At 39.2% G+C, this 19,710-nt stretch overlaps 2 protein-coding genes across 2 annotated transcripts; one reads left to right on the plus strand and one right to left on the minus strand.

Annotated features, from left to right (window-relative positions):
- Window positions 1-989: 989 nt before the first annotated feature.
- LOC125192652 (malonyl-coenzyme:anthocyanin 5-O-glucoside-6'''-O-malonyltransferase-like) lies at window positions 990-2,501 on the plus strand. The gene has a single exon (XM_048090274.1). The coding sequence runs from the start codon at window positions 1,067-1,069 to the stop codon at window positions 2,405-2,407; it is 1,341 nt and encodes a 446-aa protein (XP_047946231.1). The 5' UTR covers window positions 990-1,066; the 3' UTR covers window positions 2,408-2,501.
- A 5,812-nt stretch (window positions 2,502-8,313) lies between these two features.
- Window positions 8,314-9,900, minus strand: LOC125195271 (anthocyanidin 3-O-glucoside 6''-O-acyltransferase-like). Its single transcript, XM_048093446.2, has one exon. It carries the CDS (start codon window positions 9,849-9,851, stop codon window positions 8,505-8,507), a length of 1,347 nt encoding a protein of 448 aa, XP_047949403.2. The 5' UTR covers window positions 9,852-9,900; the 3' UTR covers window positions 8,314-8,504.
- Window positions 9,901-19,710: the final 9,810 nt, after the last annotated feature.

Here is a 19,710-nt window from a genome sequence, read left to right on the forward strand (position 1 = left end):
CGTGAATACTTTTATTAAGTAAAGACCAAAATTGGTACTGAACATATGATCATTTTACCTTTTTGGTTATAAATTTTATCTTTTGGATTTTTTGGTCCTGTATATATGGAAATTTGATCATTTTGGTCCTCCTGTCAATAGTTCCGTTAAAAACTAACAGTCAACGAGTTTAATCCCGATTTTGACCAAATTAAACTCTTAATTCTGATTTTTAAGTCACTAACTAATCTTCTAATTATTTTAACAAATATCCATTTAAAATTAAAATTAAATAAATAATATAAAAAATTAAAATGAAATACAACCCGTCGATTTCTCTCTCAATCACTACAATTCTTTCAACACCAACACTAAAACGTCTCTCTCTCTCTCAACGATTCACTCACTTCGACCCCTTTATGATTTAAAAAAAATAAACCCCTCTACTGCATTAAAAAGGAATTCAACCCCTTTAGGATTTAAACTCCGGTCTATATTAATATTTGTCACATATCGGCAATAGCGTTATGCGGTGGTGGTTTTTGGCGATGGTCAAGTTTTAACCATATAACTTGATTTTTATCCTTTTTTTAATTCGATAAGAGTCCAGCAATATCATTTCTCAGATATGGTTGCACGACCCTAAGAAGTTTCCTATGAATTCTTCCACTAATAATGATTAAATTAAAATGGGGTTAGGTGGATTATGAAGTCACTGCAATTGATTAAGTAATAAAGCACCATACCAAATCCACTAGCAAGATTCCGCCAACAGCTGTGGATGCGACAGGTCGATGCATAAATTTCATATTCATATAAGTGATACTAGTAGTAGTTTTTTAAGTGCATCCCATGTTATATCAATTATCAAGTAGCCAAATTAAAATAGAATTTATACCTTGAGAACTTCAAAGATACGTATACATAGTAGTAAATCATAATTTAATATTCGCCAACCCACTCACTTTCTAATATTACTACTTTCTTAATCGAATATTGCCAAATTAATATCGCAAATTTCAACTTAACTAAACGAAATCGAATTATATATAACCCCCTCAACTCCCACTGCCATCCCACCACCACCATGTCCACCGTGCTGGAGCGCTGCACCATCCAGCCGCCGCCGCACACACCGGAGCTAACCCTCCCCCTCCTCCACTTCGACATCACCTGGCTCTACTTCCACCCCGTCCACCGCCTCCTCTTCTTCAACCACCCTTGCTCCAAATCCCATTTCCTCCAATCCATTCTCCCCCAAATCAAACACTCCCTATCCCAAACCCTATTCCACTTCCCCCCTCTCACCGGCAAAATCACCCTCCCCCTCACCTCCGACTCCGATCCCCCCTTCGCCCGCTTCTCTCCCGGCGACTCCGTCTCCCTCACCGTCGCCGAATCCGACCTCGACTTCTCCCACCTCACCGCCAACCACCCCCGCAACGCCGACGACTTCCACGCCTGCGTCCCCCACCTCCCGCCGCCGCTGCAATCCTCCGACGACGTCGTTTTCTCCGTTCTAGCTCTCCAAATCACACTTTTTCCCGATCAAGGCATTTGCCTAGGCTTCACCAACCACCACGCCATCGGCGACGCCAGCTCCGTCGTCCAATTCATCAAAGCATGGGCCGCCGCCACCAAAAACTCCGCCCAAATCGAGAATACCTCGCTGCTGCCGTCCTTCGATAGATCCGCCGTGGCCGATCCCGCCGGCCTCGATTCACACTACTGGAATTTGATGAAAAAATCACGCGCAGTCGAGTCGCCGCCGGTCACGTTCCCTCTAAATAAACACCGGGCAACCTTTACCCTCACCGCCGACGACATCCGCCGCCTGAAAATCCACGTGCAAGGCCGTCGGCCGGAGATCCGGCCGACGACGTTCGTCGCCGCCTGCGCCTTCGTGTGGAGCTGCCTGGCGGCAGCGGAGGCGGCGCCGCCGCCGGCCGACGAGGCGGAGTATTTCTGCTTCGCGGCGGACTGCCGGGGGAGGCTGCGGGCGGCGCTGCCGGCGGGGTACTTCGGGAACTGCCTGGCGTTCGTGAAGGCGGAGGCGGGGAGCGGGGAGCTGAGGGGGGAGGGAGGGGTGGCGGCGGCGGCGGAGAGCATCGCCGGAGCGATAGAGAGGAGGGTGTACAACGAGAAGGGGATTCTGGAGGGGGCGGAGGAGTGGCCGAGGGAGTTCGGGGAATTGATCGGGAAGAGGCTGTTCGGGGTGGCGGGGTCGCCCAAGTTCGATCTGTATGAAGTGGACTACGGGTGGGGGCGGCCGAACAAGTTCGAGTCGCCGTCGATCGACAGCGACACGTCGATGTCGCTTTGTAAGTCGAGGGATTTTCAAGGAGGATTGGAGATTGGATTGTCCAGACCTCGCCAATTCTTGGATGCATTTGCCGCCGTTTTTCAGCAATCACTCAACAATTTATAGGATTTTTTTCAATTTTCGATCAATGTCATTTCTTTCTCGTTGCATGTGATTTTATCATTTTAGTATGTGGACATCGATTTGCTTAGTTTCTTAATATTTTTTTTTTTTCTCTTTTTTTCCTCTCTTTTTCATTATTTAAAACTTCAATCATTTTTGTATCATTAAGAATTGAGTTACACTTTATATATCACTAATAATAATAATACTATTGTTGAAAGGTATAATTATACCCCCTCCGTCCATAAAAAGAGTCCCATTGTGGACGGTATGGATTTTAACAGAGGGAGTATAATATAATCAGAGTAGTGATTAATTACTAACTTTCTTAAGTTGTTTATTCTGTTAACTCATCTACATGGTGTATTAAAAATGCCAACACATTATTCTATTGACATTTTAATATAATGTGTTGATATTATATGTTGACATTTTAATAACATCGTGTTGATATTTTTAATACACTGCATCGATGAGTTAACAGACTTAGCAACTTAAAAAGTTAGCAATATAACACACCTCACCTTTTATTATGATATAAGTGCATAAATATGTATTCAATGGAGTACTTTTTAATCACTCTACGATTAATAATCATACTCTCTCTGTCCCACAATATTAATCATATTTGGTGTGGGAACATATTCACTTTTTTATGAGATTTATTTTTTTATATTGATTTTATAATATAATAATATGATTGAATTGAGTTAGTGGAATATGAGACCTAATTACCATTTATGATAAAAAAATGAAATATGATTTTTACGTGGGATGAGCGGAAGTGACAAGTCACAATATTAAGTAAAAGAGTAGTACTAAGAGCATCCACTATAGGGGCGGCGCGCCGGCCGCCCCCATTGCGGCTTAGCCGCGGCGGTCTATAGGGGAGGGGGCGTCCGCCCCGCGGGCGAACGAATTTTCGGGGGCGGACGGCAATTCGCCGCGTTTGCGGCGAGGACGGGGCGATGGAGAGAGAAGCGCGGCGGCCGCCGCGCCTATCTATTGTGCGGCGACGCCGGCGCGGCGGTCGCCGGTTTTAATAAATTTTTTTTTTTTCGAATTTATAAAGGTTTTTTTATAAATATTCCTCCCATTTTCATCTTCTCTCCACACACATCTTCACTTTCTATCCAAATTTTCTATCTCTAAAAACATTTCGATTATGGATGATTTGTGGAATCAAGCATGGGATTCTTTAATTCAAGAGGTGCAGAGGGAGGCCAACGAGGAGGCGGCGGCGGCGGCGGCGATCCCTCATGAGATTCGTCATCGTCGGACAATCCCACGGGACCATGTCGGAGCGGCTGAGCGGCTTATGGCCGACTACTTTAGCGCTGACCCTCGTTGCCCGGCTGAGATTTTTCGTCGGCGTTTCAGAATGTCGCGACCGCTCTTTACCCATATAGCGACGACATTGACGGATCGGTTCGAGTGCTTCACTCTCCGGAGTGATTGCACTGGCCGAATCGGGCTGTCTACTTTGCATAAATGCACCTCTGCAATTAGGCAGCTTGCCTATGCCGGACCGGCTGATATGTTCGACGAATACCTACAGATGGGTGAGACGACTAGTCTAACTGTGCTCCGGCAGTTTTGTAAGGGCATTCGGGAAGTCTTTGGTCCGGAGTTCCTATGAAAGCCAACCCCTGATGAGTGCCAGAGACTGCTAGATATGCACGGTGCGGTGCACAATTTCCCAGGCATGATGGGCAACATTGATTGCATGCATTGGGAGTGGAAAAACTGCCGGTGGCGTGGAAAGGCCAGTTCACTACCGGTTTCAAGCAGAAACATACGTCGATGATCCTCGAAGCCGTTGCTGACTACCGTTTGCGGATCTGGCATGCGTATTTCGGTGTTGCAGGTTCGAACAACGACATCAACGTTCTGCAGTCGTCGCCTATCTTCAATGATGAGTGCCGGGGAGAGGGTCCGCAGATCAGTTTTGTAGCAAATGGCACGCAGTATCGCAGGGGATACTATTTGGCAAATGGAATATACCCTCGTTGGCCCGTATTCGTCAAGACACTTCGCCAACCGCTAGAGCGAAGAGACAATATTTTGCGCGAAAACAAGAGGCCGCTAGGAAAGATGTTGAGCGAGCTTTTGGTGTGCTCCAAGCGCGATGGGCCATTCTACGCTGCCCGGCACGAGTGTGGCACTGATAAGGCTAATTTCATGCATTGGTTATATAGTGAAAAGCATCACATTTCTGCTGGGTCTAACATGTTTGATTAAGCCAGGTGTGTGATAAAGCGCTAGATCCAGGAGATACTGGAGGAAACAGTCTAGCGGGGAACAGAGCAGAAATTGATCAAAACTGAAGGAAAAGAAGGCTAGAGGAAGGGAGTTAATAGCTGAGGGCAACAAGGTCTATCTATACCTCGCTGGGCCCCACCTCAACGCCTATAAATGGAGGAGTGTGCAGCACGAAAAAAAGGACGTTTTTTTTGTTTTTTGCTCACTCTCAGCACTCACACACACACTTGGAAATGGGAATTCGGGGTAGTTAAGGGGGTCGTTTTGAGTTCAGTAGTTCCGACGTAACACCGTCCGCGTGAGGGCGAAGATACAATCATTTTAATTTCAGTTTGTTGTTTCTTGTTTCGAACTTCACTTTCGGGAGTCGAATCTGCTGTTGATGTTGCTTAATTTCCTATGCATTTCTGTTGGTTTCATTTCCGCTGTTTTGGAGTTGATTTATGTTGAGCTATTTTCTCTGTCGACATAGTGTTTGATCTGGGAGTTTGATGGTTGATCTGTATTTGTTGTTGTTGATCTGTGGAGAATCCAAATCTGTTGTTATGGAGCTGTTTTTGGTTGGAGTTTTGTGTCGGATGCTTGGATCCGGAGTGGATTTAGCATCCGAGTTTTGGATCTGAGCAGGGGAGATAGATTTGTGCATGAATTTCAAGGGTTATGCTCTGTTTCTGTTAGGCTTCGTCTAGTGGCGTAGATTTTTCTGTTATCTTTTCGTATGTCACCTGCATGTTTTGAATCTGATTGTTTGTTTCCGAATCGCGTCAAATTAAATTTACCGAGTGTTCTTGCGAGTCCATCGGAGAAGATGAAGTCATTTTTTCAGTTGATGCTTTAGTTAGTTATTCTGCAGCTTTTCTTTTCGTCCGTATTTACTTTTTCAGCTTTGGGTCCCACTTGCATTTTAAATTCCCTGGTCTAGGTAAATTAGTTACGAGTCTTTAGATCTAGTGATTGTCTAGTCGTAGTTTTCATGCAATATTCATTTCTGCCTAGATTTAGCTGTTAGCATAGCAGAGTTCATTTCCAAACCTAGTTTAATTTCCTCAACCCAAAAAATGCGTGGCAGCAGCCAAACCAAAAAAATAGTTTCCAGATCTCTATGCATAATCATTACGCATCCATCTCTGTGGGATCGATCCCTACTTCCCTGTGCTAAATTTTAGTATTTGTGGTTGAGGGTTTTGAAGGAGTGTTCTGTGTATCCAACGACCGAATTTCTCCAGTTCCGCGAGTTCCTAGACCCTGCGATCTAGTCGATTCGCTGGATCTAGGAGGCTTGATAATTTTACAAGCACTAGGAAGAGACAAAGCAAACAAACACACTGCACGCTTCAGGCACGAAGATGATGTCGCGGATATTATGGTAGCATGTATCATATTGCACAATATGATAATAGAAGATGAAGGATTTGCTGCAGAACGTTGGGCGCCGGAAGATGGTGCAAGTACAAGTCACGGCGTTGCCTCCGCGCCGATACAGATGGGTGTACCACGTAGTAATGAATATCCGATCCAACGTTTCGCTGATATACGCAGGAGCACAACACACGACCAACTCCAGGTCGATTTGATTGAAGAGATCTGGGCACGTAGGGGAGGCGGCGTAGCGTGAAGAACATGTGTGATTTTCCGTAGATCAAAGTTTCGTTGTAATTTTCCCCTCACTTTAATCCGACGAAAATTTAGTTTTCAATTTTAATTTTATTGCACTAGCCGTTTTTGTCTAATTATAGTCCAATAATTTTAATTGTTAATTGAATTATAAAATACAACAACTAAAATAAAGTGAAATTTGTCCACCAAAAAGTGTCCGCACCAACTATTGCTGCGGACACTTTTTTTTGTGGCTGTGGACAAATAAAATGGGGCTATGGACAAAAAAAAAAAATTGTCCACCAAAAAGCATCCACCTATAGTGGATGCTCTAATAAATTGGGCTGTTGTTTTTATACACCATTTCGTCTGCATTGCAGCGAAAGAATATTAAACTTTTATTTTTTTTTAGTACCCTGGGAGGAACACTTCCTTGGACAAGCCAACTTTTTTTTGTCCTTAGTCACTTCTGATTTGTCCACCACCACAAAAAAGGTTTTCACAGCAATAGTGGACACTTTTTGGCCACATTTCAATTTATTTTATTTTTTATACATTTTAATTCAATTAGAACTAAAATTATCGGACTAAAAATAATTACTTAGAAAAAACATATAATTAAATAAAAAATTAAAACTAATAACCAAAAACCAAATAATTTTGATTGACTCATTTGACTGAAGTAATCAAAACCCATTTAAAAAAGCCCAAAATTAACCTATATTCTTCCTTATTTAAAAAAGCCCAAATCTAATCAAATCAAAACCCTACTTATATATCTTCTTCCTCATTCTTCTCCTCTTTCTCTCTTCCTCTCATTCTACTGATTTCAAAACGAAAAATAAAAAAAAATGAAAAATTCGAAATCGGCGCACCCACGCCGTCTACTCGGGAACTGCGCCACCCCGACTCCGGGGCGGCCGCTTCGGCCTCCCTATTGTGGATACCAAGAAAGTAGACAAAGGCCGACTACGGATAAACTAATGAAAATAAGAGAAATCTAGTAAGAAATTCTACGCATATGAATGTCTTTCTTGAAAGAATCAACAGTGAAATTTCCCTCTCTTTGCATGCGCTTGATCACCACAAATCTTGGCAAATTCTTTGTACCCTCTTCACATGGACCAACAATTAAGTGAAATATGAAAGCACCAGTAACCATTGAAAGCTCAACAAACTATCACTTTCTGAATCTAATTTTCGACTACCATAAAATATAAATAAACTTCGTACCGCGGTAGTCAAATTAGAGCAAACACCATAGTTTTAGCAACCTTTTAATTTCCACCACATCTAGAATCAGGAGTCTGCCAAATGCACATAATCCTCCTTCCAATTAGACATCTGTATTTAACTTTACTCTTCTTGCAAAAAAGGTCAAAATCCCAAACCCAAGGGCCCCAATAGTATTGTAAAGGGTGTTTAATTACGATACGCAGTGGCCTGCTAAGGGGGAAGGCCGTAACTCACAGTCCTGTCAGAAGCCCACCTTCCAAGACCTCACATTTGTGTGCGAGAGATGTTGCAACTAAACAACAGTAGTGAGATTCAATTTTTGCCTATTTTTGCAACTCTGCCCCTCCAAAACCAACTGCGCCGCGCCACACAGACAACATCCGTATTTAATTTTGGTTATATGAATAGAGGAGGCCTCCTACCCACAAAAGTAGGCGGCCTATCCCCTCCACTACCTACTTCATCAACTAAACTAGCCATCTCCACATTCTTAGCCATAGTAATGGTTCGTGCAATAAGTCTTTCCAAACTTGCACGCTCCTCCTTAATAACGTTCACCCTCTTATCTCACAGCCTAGAGTCACTTTTCTTTGATGATTATTAAAGATGTAATATAAGATCGTTGGCAGAAGTTATTATTCCTCCATGCATATAAGTCAAATTCCAATTTTTTACTTACTAAAAAATTTGATGTTATTTGAAAAATGTAAATCATACTTAATTATTGTACGGATCAAATTTTAAAAATGGACTATATGTATTTTAAAACATATAAAGAGTACTAGTACCGTAGGTAATGAAGTTGGTGGGACAAATTGAATAATAAAATAGAGAGATTGCACGTTGGATCATTCAACGATTTTTGCATAGTAAAAATACATGCATTAACACTATGGCACGATGAAGTTATTACATGCACTTGAAGGAAATATTAGGTAGAGATATAGTATACGAATACGAGACTCAACTAAAATTAAAATTATTCATGAAACAAAGGGTTGAAAATTCAGAAATTCTTGATTCCATGATGAAAACAGGTAGCAAAAGCATCCATTCTCATCTTGGGCAAAGACATTCCAATCTCCAAACCTCCCTCCAAATCTCTAGCCTTACACACCGACATTGCATACTTCTCCCCATCAATCGACAACACTTCCACCTTCCTCGCCCTCCCCAATCCGAAATCCATCCCATACAGGTCCACTCTTGCCGACCCAGACACTCCCAACTTCATCTCCGCCACCTCCGCCGTTTCACTGATCCAATTCTCCGCATCTTCCAGAATCTTCTCCTTCTCACTCAACCTCTCCCTAATCGCCTTCGCAACCGCCCTCGCTGCCGCAAACAATCCATCCTCCGCACCCAGCTCCACGCGCCGCTCTCTCCCCAGTCCGTACGTTAAACAGTTCCCAAAGTAATTCTCTGGAACCACCGGCTCGATACGACCTCGTAAATCGATTGCCGCCATAAAATACTCCAGGCGATCCCCGTTTTCGTCTCCGTCTTCTTCGACTGCACTCGTTTTTACGAAACATGACCACACATAAGCAGCCATAGCTACAAAGGAAGATACGCCGCCTAAATCTGGATTGGCTGATTGAATCGAGAACTTGAGCTTCTCCAGATCCGATTTGCTCAGAACGTACGTAGCTCGGACGCGATTAGTCGGCAGAGGAAAGGACGGCTGCGTGAATGGAAATTGTTTGACTAGGTTCCAGTAAAGAGCGTCCAATTTTGGAGGATAATTGAATAGAGATCTATCGAATAGTGGCGGAGATTCAATTTCAGAGTCAATTTTACAGATCGAAGACCAGCGCCGTAAGAAGGCGGCGATGGAGGTGGCGTCGCCGGCGGAGTGGTGGTTCGCGACGCCTATGCAGAGTCCGCGGCCGGGAAACAGAGTGACCTGCAGAGCTAGGACTTTGAGTAATTTGAAATCGGATTCGACAGTAATCGGCGGCAAATTAGGGATTAGGTCGTAGAATTTATCCGAATCTCGAGCGTGGTTCGCGACGAGATCGTCGAAATCGTGGCTCGATTCGCAAACGGTTAGCGAGACAGAGTCGCCGGGGGTGTATCGGAGTTGTGGCAAATCGGCGGAATTGAGAGGGTAGGAGATGGCGCCGGCGAGAGGGAAGAAGTGTTTGAGAGTGAGTGAGAGGGATTGTTTGAGTTTGGGAATGATTGATTGTGAGAAATGAGGCTTTGAGCAAGGGAATTCGTAGAAGAGGAGGCGGCGGATGGGGTGGAAAGTTATCCATATGATGTCGATGAAGGTGAGGGGCAGCGACTGCGCCGCGGCTGCTTGCGGCGGCGGAGCGATATGGGATGTTTCGAGCAGGGCGGTCGTCATGGGCGGAGTGCTACTTGGAGCATTATTAGCCTATTATAGTATTTCGAAAAGCAGATAAAAAGATTCAATGGTGGGGGAGTACTATTTCTTTTAATTTTGTCGTTTCTTCTAGATTTCTGCATTTTAGATAGGTATTTGGATAATCACAACAAACTCACTATAGATTTCCAAATTTTCTCTCACCAATTCTTTTATTAAAATTTACTGTAATTCAATTTCTTTTAATTCAATACAATTTCAATTTAATTTAAACTCACCTTCATAATTTTACTATAAATGGTGAATAGACCACACATAGTCACATTCATTTTATTATAAAACTAAGAGTAAAGGCCAATACTGGTCCTGAACATATGATCATTTTACGATTTTGGTCCTAAACTTTATCTTTTTGATTTTTTGGTCCTGCAAATTTCAAATCGGGTCACAATTGGTCCTCCGTCAATAGTTCCGTTAATTTTATAACGGTCAACGGGTTAAACCCAATTTTGACCAAATTAACTTTTAATTTTGATATTTTACTCCCCCTAATTAATTCCCTAATTAGACTAGGTCCCCGCGCTCCCGGCGGCGGAGCCGGAGGGCTCGTTTGCGATGGAGATGGAGCAGGAGACGTCGGCTTCAACAGAGCCGGGGCTGGAACCGAAGCCGGAGGGGAAACAACCAGAGCCGGCGTAGGTGCAACCGGTGGAGGAGGAGATGGCACCGGAGGCGGGGGCGAGGCGGGAGGAGGAATTGCCGGCTCATTCATCCTTCGCGAGTTCCCTCCAGCAAGCTTCTGTGACTCATCCATACGCTTGATGCGGCACTTGTAGAGAAGGAACACCATCTGCATTGGAGTCGCCACCGTCAGCGGCCAATCGTCGGCGAATTCTCCTACCGCCACCAATTCCCCGCCCACTCCCACTCCTCCCACCGCTAGTCCGCCTCCGGTGACCACTCCGACGCCTCCAGCAGCAACGCCGCCTCCGGTTTCAACACCACCGCCAGTCTCCGCGCCTCCGCCGGTGGTTAGTTCTCCGCCACCTGTTGCTACACCCGTCGCTGCTCCTCCTCCGTTTAGCACACCACTGCCAGCGTCACCTCCGCCGGCAGTTCCTCCTCCCGCCTCGCCGCCGCCTCCGGTGCCATCTCCTCCTCCACCGGTTGCACCTACGCCGGCTCTGGTTGCTTCCCCTCCGGCTTCGGTTCCAGCCCCGGCTCTGTTGAAGCCGACGTCTCCTGCTCCATCTCCATCGCAAACGAGCCCTCCGGCTCCGCACCGGGAGCGCCGGGAACTAGTCTAATTAGGGAATTAATTAGGGGGAGTAAAATATCAAAATTAAAAGTTAATTTGGTCAAAATTGGGTTTAACCCGTTGACCGTTATAAAATTAACGAAACTATTGACGGAGGACCAATTGTGATCCGATTTGAAATGTGCAGGACCAAAAAATAAAAAAGATAAAATTTAGGACAAAAATCGTAAAATGACCATATGTTCAGGACCAATTTTAGCCTTTACTCTAAAACTAATACATAAAAGTGTGACTCATAGTTTACTAACTTATTCAACTTAGTTTTCTTTACATTTCTTAAAACTCGCGCTCACACTAAATGTGACACTTAATAAGGGACGGATGCGATATTCCCCCCTCGTTGCATGCATGCGGTCCATTGACTTTTTCTTATGTTTTTCAATTTAATTGGGCCTAACGAGGCAAATGTATGGTCTGGGCTATGGCCTAGTACAGTACATAACAGTGTTATCTAAATAAAAACCATAGTATATTTACAAGGAAGTATACAATTTAAATAGAATGTGCGGATTCAGTAATAAAAGTTGAAATGGCCCTATCCGTGCTCTTAGCTAGTAATAAAAGTTGAAATAGTTGTAAGAGCATTCTCATCCGTGCTCTTAGCTAAGAGCATGGAAGTGGGCTCGGACCCACTTTTACTCCTTGTCCTTAGCTAAGAGCACAACACTCACATCCGTGCTCTTAGCTAAGGACAAGATCAAAGGTCCCACCATTCTATTATTCAATTTAAATACTCCAATTATTAAAAACATTTCTACATTATAAAAATACATTCAAAAATAAAAATTACATAATTAAAATCCTAAAAAATAAAAATTACATAATTAAAATCTTTAAAAATAAAAATACATAATTAAAATCCTAGAAAATAAAAAAAATACATAATTAAAATCCTACAAAGATGAGAATATGAGAAAAAAGATGAGAGAATGTAGATGATAAAATAAAAAAATAAGATGAGAGAATGTGATTTTTTGGTGTTGAAGTGGAGGTATTTATAGATGAAAATGTGAATTTTGTGGAAAAAAATTGAAAAATAAATTAAAAGTGGGTAGAAAACGAATATAATTTTTTGGGAAGTGGAAAAATATTTTTTTTTTATTTAAAAACATTTTTTTAAATAAATTTCGAATTTTAAAAAAATAAAAATAAAAAATCGAATTAGCCATTGGCCAATCAGACGTTGCCACGTATGGATGCTCAGCGGCATGGATGTGCTCTTAGCTAAGAGCATGTCCGTGCCGCTGGCACGAACGGACGAGCTGCAGCGGCGGACAGACGACGGATGCTCAGCGGCACGGACGGACGGACGGTGCTAAGAGCACCGCTGCGGATGCTCTAAATATTTTAATTAATGTCATTATCGGTGCTCGTACGTATGTTGACTTTTTTGTATAATACTGTATAAAGTAGACTAGTACATGGAGTACTTCAATTATTTTATTGGATAGCTAATTGATTATCACAAACCAGATATCCAATTTCTTTATTCAATCATCTTACTTGTCTTCATCTTTTCTCATTTTATTTCTTCATTATTTACAGCAAAAAAGACTTGCAATATCTGCCTGTTTAAGTAGATACAAAGACGAGAGTGTGAGCACGGTAAGTTTGGAACGACACATCAAATATTGTTGGCATATTAAATTATCAACCTTTATTTAAAAATGAGCACTCATGGAATACTATGATGTTCCTACTTATATTTTTATTCTTTTTCTTCTGCTGTAATTTGTAATTAGATTTTCCGAATTTCTGCCATTTACAATTCTTTTCCTAAATTTGCATCTAGAGTTTTTCCAAAGGTACTTATATTTGATAATGCGAATAAGTATACAATGCCTGACAATTAGACCAAGTTTATCGGTCATATGATGAGGCCGACCAACAAGTCATTTCATAATTAAAAAATAAATAAATATATATATAGAGAGTTGTGATCAATGTCGAACCAATTTTAAAGACCGAACTAGAGACCAAATCTGGGCCATTAGATCTAGTTTTTTTGATGAGATGTGCTGCTGTGAAAATTTTTTCGGCTTCATTACAAGTCCATTTTACTTCATTATATAGGTTTATTACTTCATTCTGTACTTCAAATGCTTCTACACATCCTTCATTCCAATAATTTATTACATTATTCCATGTGTTTATTAAACCATATTAGCGCCATGACGTTGGTGATAGATATTGTAGAGAGAAAGAACGGCACGCGACGGCGAAACCACATTTACGTACTGGAATGAAGTAAAAACCTACTGGAATGAAGTAAAAACCTACTAGAATGAAGTAATAACCTACTAGAATGAAGTAATATATTCTGGAACGAAGTTAAATCTTCGTAACATGTTAGTATGACTTATTTACCTTCAGATGAATTAAAATAGGCTCGTGATGAAGCAAAAAATAATTTATAAATTTCTGTATCTTATCCATAAAAAACTAGATCTAAAAGCCCTAATTTGGTAGGGTTCGGTAGTTTGGTCTTTAAGAGTGGATTTGTGGATAATGGGACTATATATATATATATATAGGGGTGCACTAGGGTGCCAGCATAGTTAGGATAACATCATACCACCAATATAGTCCGTTAGATCTCATTTATAGACGTCTAGGATTAAGTTTCGTGAAAAAACACGGGTTTGCAGTCTACTGTATTAGATATTGCAGTCTACCGTATTAGATATTGCAGTCGTGGTAAACTGCAATATTGTTGTGGTAAGACTGCAATGTTCAATGAACAACACTGCAATCTGGTAACGTAAAATTAGAAATTTCCTATTTTACCCCTCCGTGTTTTTACACGTGGCAGCATGACAAGCACACGATTTTCAGATCCAATGGCCTAAAATTGTGGTATGGTGTTACAATAAAGAGGGTTGTCATATTAACACATCCCTATATATATATATATAGAGTCTCATTATCCACAAACCCACTCTTAAAGACCGAACCACCGAACCATACCAAATTAGGATTTTTAGATCTAGTTTTTTATGGATGAGATTTAAAAATGTATAAATTATTTTCTCCTTCATCACCAGTCTTTTATTATTCATCCGAAGGTAAATAAGTCATACTAACACGTTACGAATATTTAACTTCATTTCAGAATATATTACTTCATTCCGATAGGTTTTTACTTCATTATAATAGGATTATTACTTCATTCTAGTACGTAAATGCAGTTTCGTCGTCGCGTACGTTCTTTCTCTCTACAATATCTATCACCACCGCTACGACGCTGATATGGTGTAATAAACACATGGAATAATATAATAAATTATATGAATGAAGTATGTGTAGAAGCATTTGAAGTCCTACTGGAATGAAGTAAAAACCTTATCTAATGAAGTAATAACGTTTCTGAATGAAGTAATAAATTCACTTGAATAAATTGCATTTTTTAATGTGAATAAAGTAAAAACTCATGTCAATGAATTCGAACGAAGCATATGTTGAATCATTTCAAAACCTACTTGAAGCAAGTAAAAACATGTTGTAGTTTCAATGCATTACGTACAGAATGAAGTAATAAACCTATACAATGAAGTAGAATTGGCTTGTAATGAAGAGTGAAAAAAATTTACACAGCAACATATCTCATCAAAAAACTAGATCTTATGGCCCAGATTTGGTCTCTAGTTCGGTCTTTAAAATTGGTTCGACATTATAGAGTTGTGATCAATGTCGAACCAATTTTAAAGACCGAACAAGAGACCAAATCTGGGCCATTAGATCTAGTTTTTTTGATGAGATGTGCTGCTGTGAAAATTTTTTCGACTTCATTACAAGCCCATTTTACTTCATTATATAGGTTTATTACTTCATTCTGTACGTAATACCTTGAAACTACAACATGTTTTTACTTGCTTCCAATAGGTTTTAAAATGATTCAACATATGCTTCATTCAAATTCATTGACGTGGGATTTTGCTTGATTAACATTTAAAAATGCAATTTATTCAAGTGAGTTTATTACTTCATTCAGAAACGTTATTACTTCATTGGATAAGATTTTTACTTCATTCCCGTAGGACTTCAAATGCTTCTGCACATACTTTATTCCAATAATTTATTACATTATTCCATGTGTTTATTAAACCATATTAGCGCCATGGCGTTGGTGATAGATATTGTAGAGAGAAAGAACGGCACGCGACGGCGAAACCACATTTACGTACTGGAATGAAGTAAAAACCTACTAGAATGAAGTAAAAACCTACTAGAACGAAGTAATATATTCTGGAACGAAGTTAAATCTTCGTAACATGTTAGTATGACTTATTTACCTTCAGATGAATTAAAATAGGTTCGTGATGAAGGCGAAAATAATTTATAAATTTCTGTATCTTATCCATAAAAAACTAGATCTAAAAGCCCTAATTTGGTAGGGTTCGGTGGTTCGGTCTTTAAGAGTGGATTTGTGGATAACGGGACTCTCTCTCTCTCTCTCTATATATATATATATATATAGAGAGAGAGAGAGAGAGAGATGTGATCATATCATAATCCCCAAATCACATAATAACTCTATAACCAAATCTGGACCACACATATTTGATAATCTTGTGGTTGAGATTCAAACTTAGATTTACTTCATAAAAAAGGCGCAGAGAGGTAAAAATATAATTTCCTCATTTAATTTCTGAATTTTACTCTAAACGCGCGATTCACGCTTTCATTCTGTTTGAACTCAATTCTCTCACCTTCATCTTCATCTTCATCTTCACAATTAACAGATCGATTCTCTCATCTCCATCTTCCATATTTCTCGCCTATTTTATTTCAACATCTCCAGATTTTCTTCGATTTGTTCATTATTCCGTAGTCTCCAGATTTTGTTTCCATATTTCTCGCATAATTGTGATCGGGAAGATGTTTTGAATTTTGCGTTCTTATTTTCATTGATTACCTCTTCAATTGCTGTGAAAATTTGCTTCGATGAAATTTGTAGCAAATAACGAAGGTAACAATCATTATTGATTGTGTTCATATTCATGTATTGAATTTGATTTTAGATTAATATTAGTTGTCGATTGGTTTATGTTTCTGATGTACTGAAATTCTTATTTGATTATATTATGTATTGTCGATTATGTGTTCAAATGTTACTTTTGGCTTATAAATATTAGGTTTACTGCATAACATGATAGTTTTGTCGGATAAAATGATACTATGATAAAATGATACTTTGGGCTGATAAAATGATAGTCATAGCTGATAAAATGATACTTTTCAGACGTGTCATAGCTGATAAAATGATAGTCCTAGGTGATAAAATGATACTTTTGGCTGATAAAATGATAGTCATAGCTGATAAAATGATACTTTTGGCTGATAAAATGATAGTTATATCTGATAAAATGATACTTTTGGCTGATAAAATGATACTTTTCAGGCGTGTCATAGCTGATAAAATGATAGTCATAGGTGATAAAATGATACTTTTGGCTGATAAAATGATACTTTTGGCTGATAAAATGATAGTCATAGCTGATAAAATGATAGTCATAGTAGTTGATAAAATGATACTTTTTACTAATAAAATGATACTTTTGTCTGATAACATGATACTTTTTGGCTGATAAAATGAGCAACCTTGGAACAGAGTTTCTACAACGGTTTACATCTACAAGGAAACTTCTATGACAAACTATCTTTGAAGAGGGCTTCCAAAATAATTTCAATTGAACAATAAATTTCAATTGAACAATACAGAAGAGTTCTCTTCACATTGCACAGACCTACAAATGAAAAGTCTAATCTAGTTCAAATTGAACCACAAACAATGGCAAAATAATGTTTAAAGCCTACATAAGTAAATGTCTACCAACAGAATCTATGCTGAAGTATGGTAATTAAAACAAGCGCTGAGTTTCAGTTAGAGATCCTATCATGCTCGCGCTTGGCTTCACCATCTACGCACTTCATGCCTGTTGGGCGGCATCTTCCTGGGCACCATTAACAGCAGGCGCTGGCTGTTCACTGTCAGCGACAACAGCTTTTGTTTTTTTCCGCTTTGTGGCGGACTTCTTTCTCGTTTGAGCCGCAGGACTCTTCGAAGGCTGCGGAAGCAATAAGCACCAAAATATTCAGGAAGCAGAAAAATCTAGAAAGAAGAATTCAACATCACGAATGTTCTTACCTAATAAACAAAAGATTTCAGTGTGTTAAACAGTTTATGTAATTATATAAAGTCAAAGTATTCACAAATTATCATTTTATCATTTTCAGAAACTATCATTTTATGCACCCAAAGTATCATTTATCAAGCAAAAGCACAATTTCTACATTTAAATAGATCATCCAAACACATAGCAACACACACACACACAAAAACACAGAGACACACACAACAACACACACAAACACAGCAGCAGTAGCCTCAGGACACACACACACACAAACATAAAGTATCATATTATCCCATGAAACTATCATTTTATAATCTGAAACTATCATTTTATCCCATGAAACTATCATTTTATCTTCTGAAACTATCATTTTCTAAATTTCAATGAGTTCAAAAAAGCAGAGAGGGCATAACTTGTCACTTAAGTAGAACAAAACACTATTCACAAAGTATCATTTTATCATTTTCAGAAACTTTCATTTTATGCACCCACAGTATCATTTTATCAAGCAAAAGCACAATTTCTACATTTAAACAGATCATCCAAACACATAGCAACACACACACACAGCAAAACACACATAAACAAAGCAAAACACACACACAAACACAGAAAAACACACACCAGCAGCACATATAGCAAAATGTAAATCTAAATATATAGATTGTTCTCAATATTGTTATGCATGAATGATATTGTATAAATATAAGAAATATCTACACTAAAAAACTACAGAATCTAAAAAAATCGAGCAAAATCAAAAGTGAAATAAGTAATAAACTTCATCCAACCTTTCTTCGATGATGCTTGATCGTTTTCCTTCGACATTTTCCAGAATCGGATGATTTTTCCTTCGATTCGAAGGCTTTGAAACGCGATTCAGAGGGTTTGATTGTGAGAGAAATTGATGCAGGGTTTGAGTGTGTGAGAAATCGAATGGAACGTTTGAGTCAAGTTTCCTTCTTTCCCACCAAATTTTAAAACGAAATGACAATTTTGCCCTTAATATATCCGAAAATGATAGTTTTATTTGATAAAATGATAGTTTTGTTAGATTAAATCTATACCACATATTTTAAAAATGTGTGGTGGAGATTTAGTTATAGGGTTATCACACAAATTGGGGTTATCATTATAATGCACCCCTATATATATATATATATAGGGGAGCACTAGGGTGCCCCCTTAATTAGAGTCACAACGTACATCCAATCTGGTGCTGCCATGTGGCACAAAACATGCAATATTTTAAACACAAAAATGCAATCTAGTTGTACATGCATTTTCGCAGATTGCATTTTTGTTGTATGTAAATTGCATTTTATAGTGTTGGGTTTTGCATTTTCACATAAATTGCATTTTTTATTGTTAAGTTTTGCATTTTCACATATAAAAATGCAATCCGTCTATATATAAAATGCAATTTAAACAGTCAATATCTAAAATGCAAAACTTAACAATAAAAAATGCAATCTGCATATAACAAAAATGCAATCTGCCGAAATTCATTTATAGCTTCTACAAATGCGTATTGCATTTTTCTGTGTACAATATTGCATTTTTCGTGCCATGTGGCAGCACGTGGTTGGATGTACGTTGTAACTTTAAAATTAGTTGTTATACTAGTACACCCCTATATATATATATATATATATATATATATATATATATAGGGATGTGATCAGGTCCATAAGTGAAATTCTGTCAAAAATCAAAGCAAATCTCAACCATTGGATCCTGTAATGTAACCGTTAGATTAATGCCACGTGTCACATAATAATGTAGATCGTGTAGTCTAATAATGTAGCTCGGCTAATAATGTAACACGCTGTAGTCTAATAATGTAGATTGTGCAGTCTAATAATGTAGCCTAGTTTATAATGTAACGCTTTTAGTGTGATAATGTATCTCGGGTATTATGATCACAACCATCTAATCTGAGGATCCAAGGGCTGAGATTTGCTTTGATGCATTTTCACATAAATTGCATTTTTTATTGTTAAGTTTTGCATTTTCACATATAAAAATGCAATCCGTCTATATATAAAATGCAATTTAAACAGTCAATATCTAAAATGCAAAACTTAACAATAAAAAATGCAATCTGCATATAACAAAAATGCAATCTGCCGAAATTCATTTATAGCTTCTACAAATGCGTATTGCATTTTTCTGTGTACAATATTGCATTTTTCGTGCCATGTGGCAGCACGTGGTTGGATGTACGTTGTAACTTTAAAATTAGTTGTTATACTAGTACACCCCTATATATATATATATATATATATATATATATAGGGATGTGATCAGGTCCATAAGTGAAATTCTGTCAAAAATCAAAGCAAATCTCAACCATTGGATCCTGTAATGTAACCGTTAGATTAATGCCACGTGTCACCTAATAATGTAGATCGTGTAGTCTAAT

Source organism: Salvia hispanica, chromosome 4 (genome assembly GCF_029641045.1).
Source record: "Salvia hispanica isolate PSC_SH4W2 chromosome 4, Shi_PSC_v1, whole genome shotgun sequence".
NCBI lineage: Eukaryota > Viridiplantae > Streptophyta > Magnoliopsida > Lamiales > Lamiaceae > Salvia > Salvia hispanica.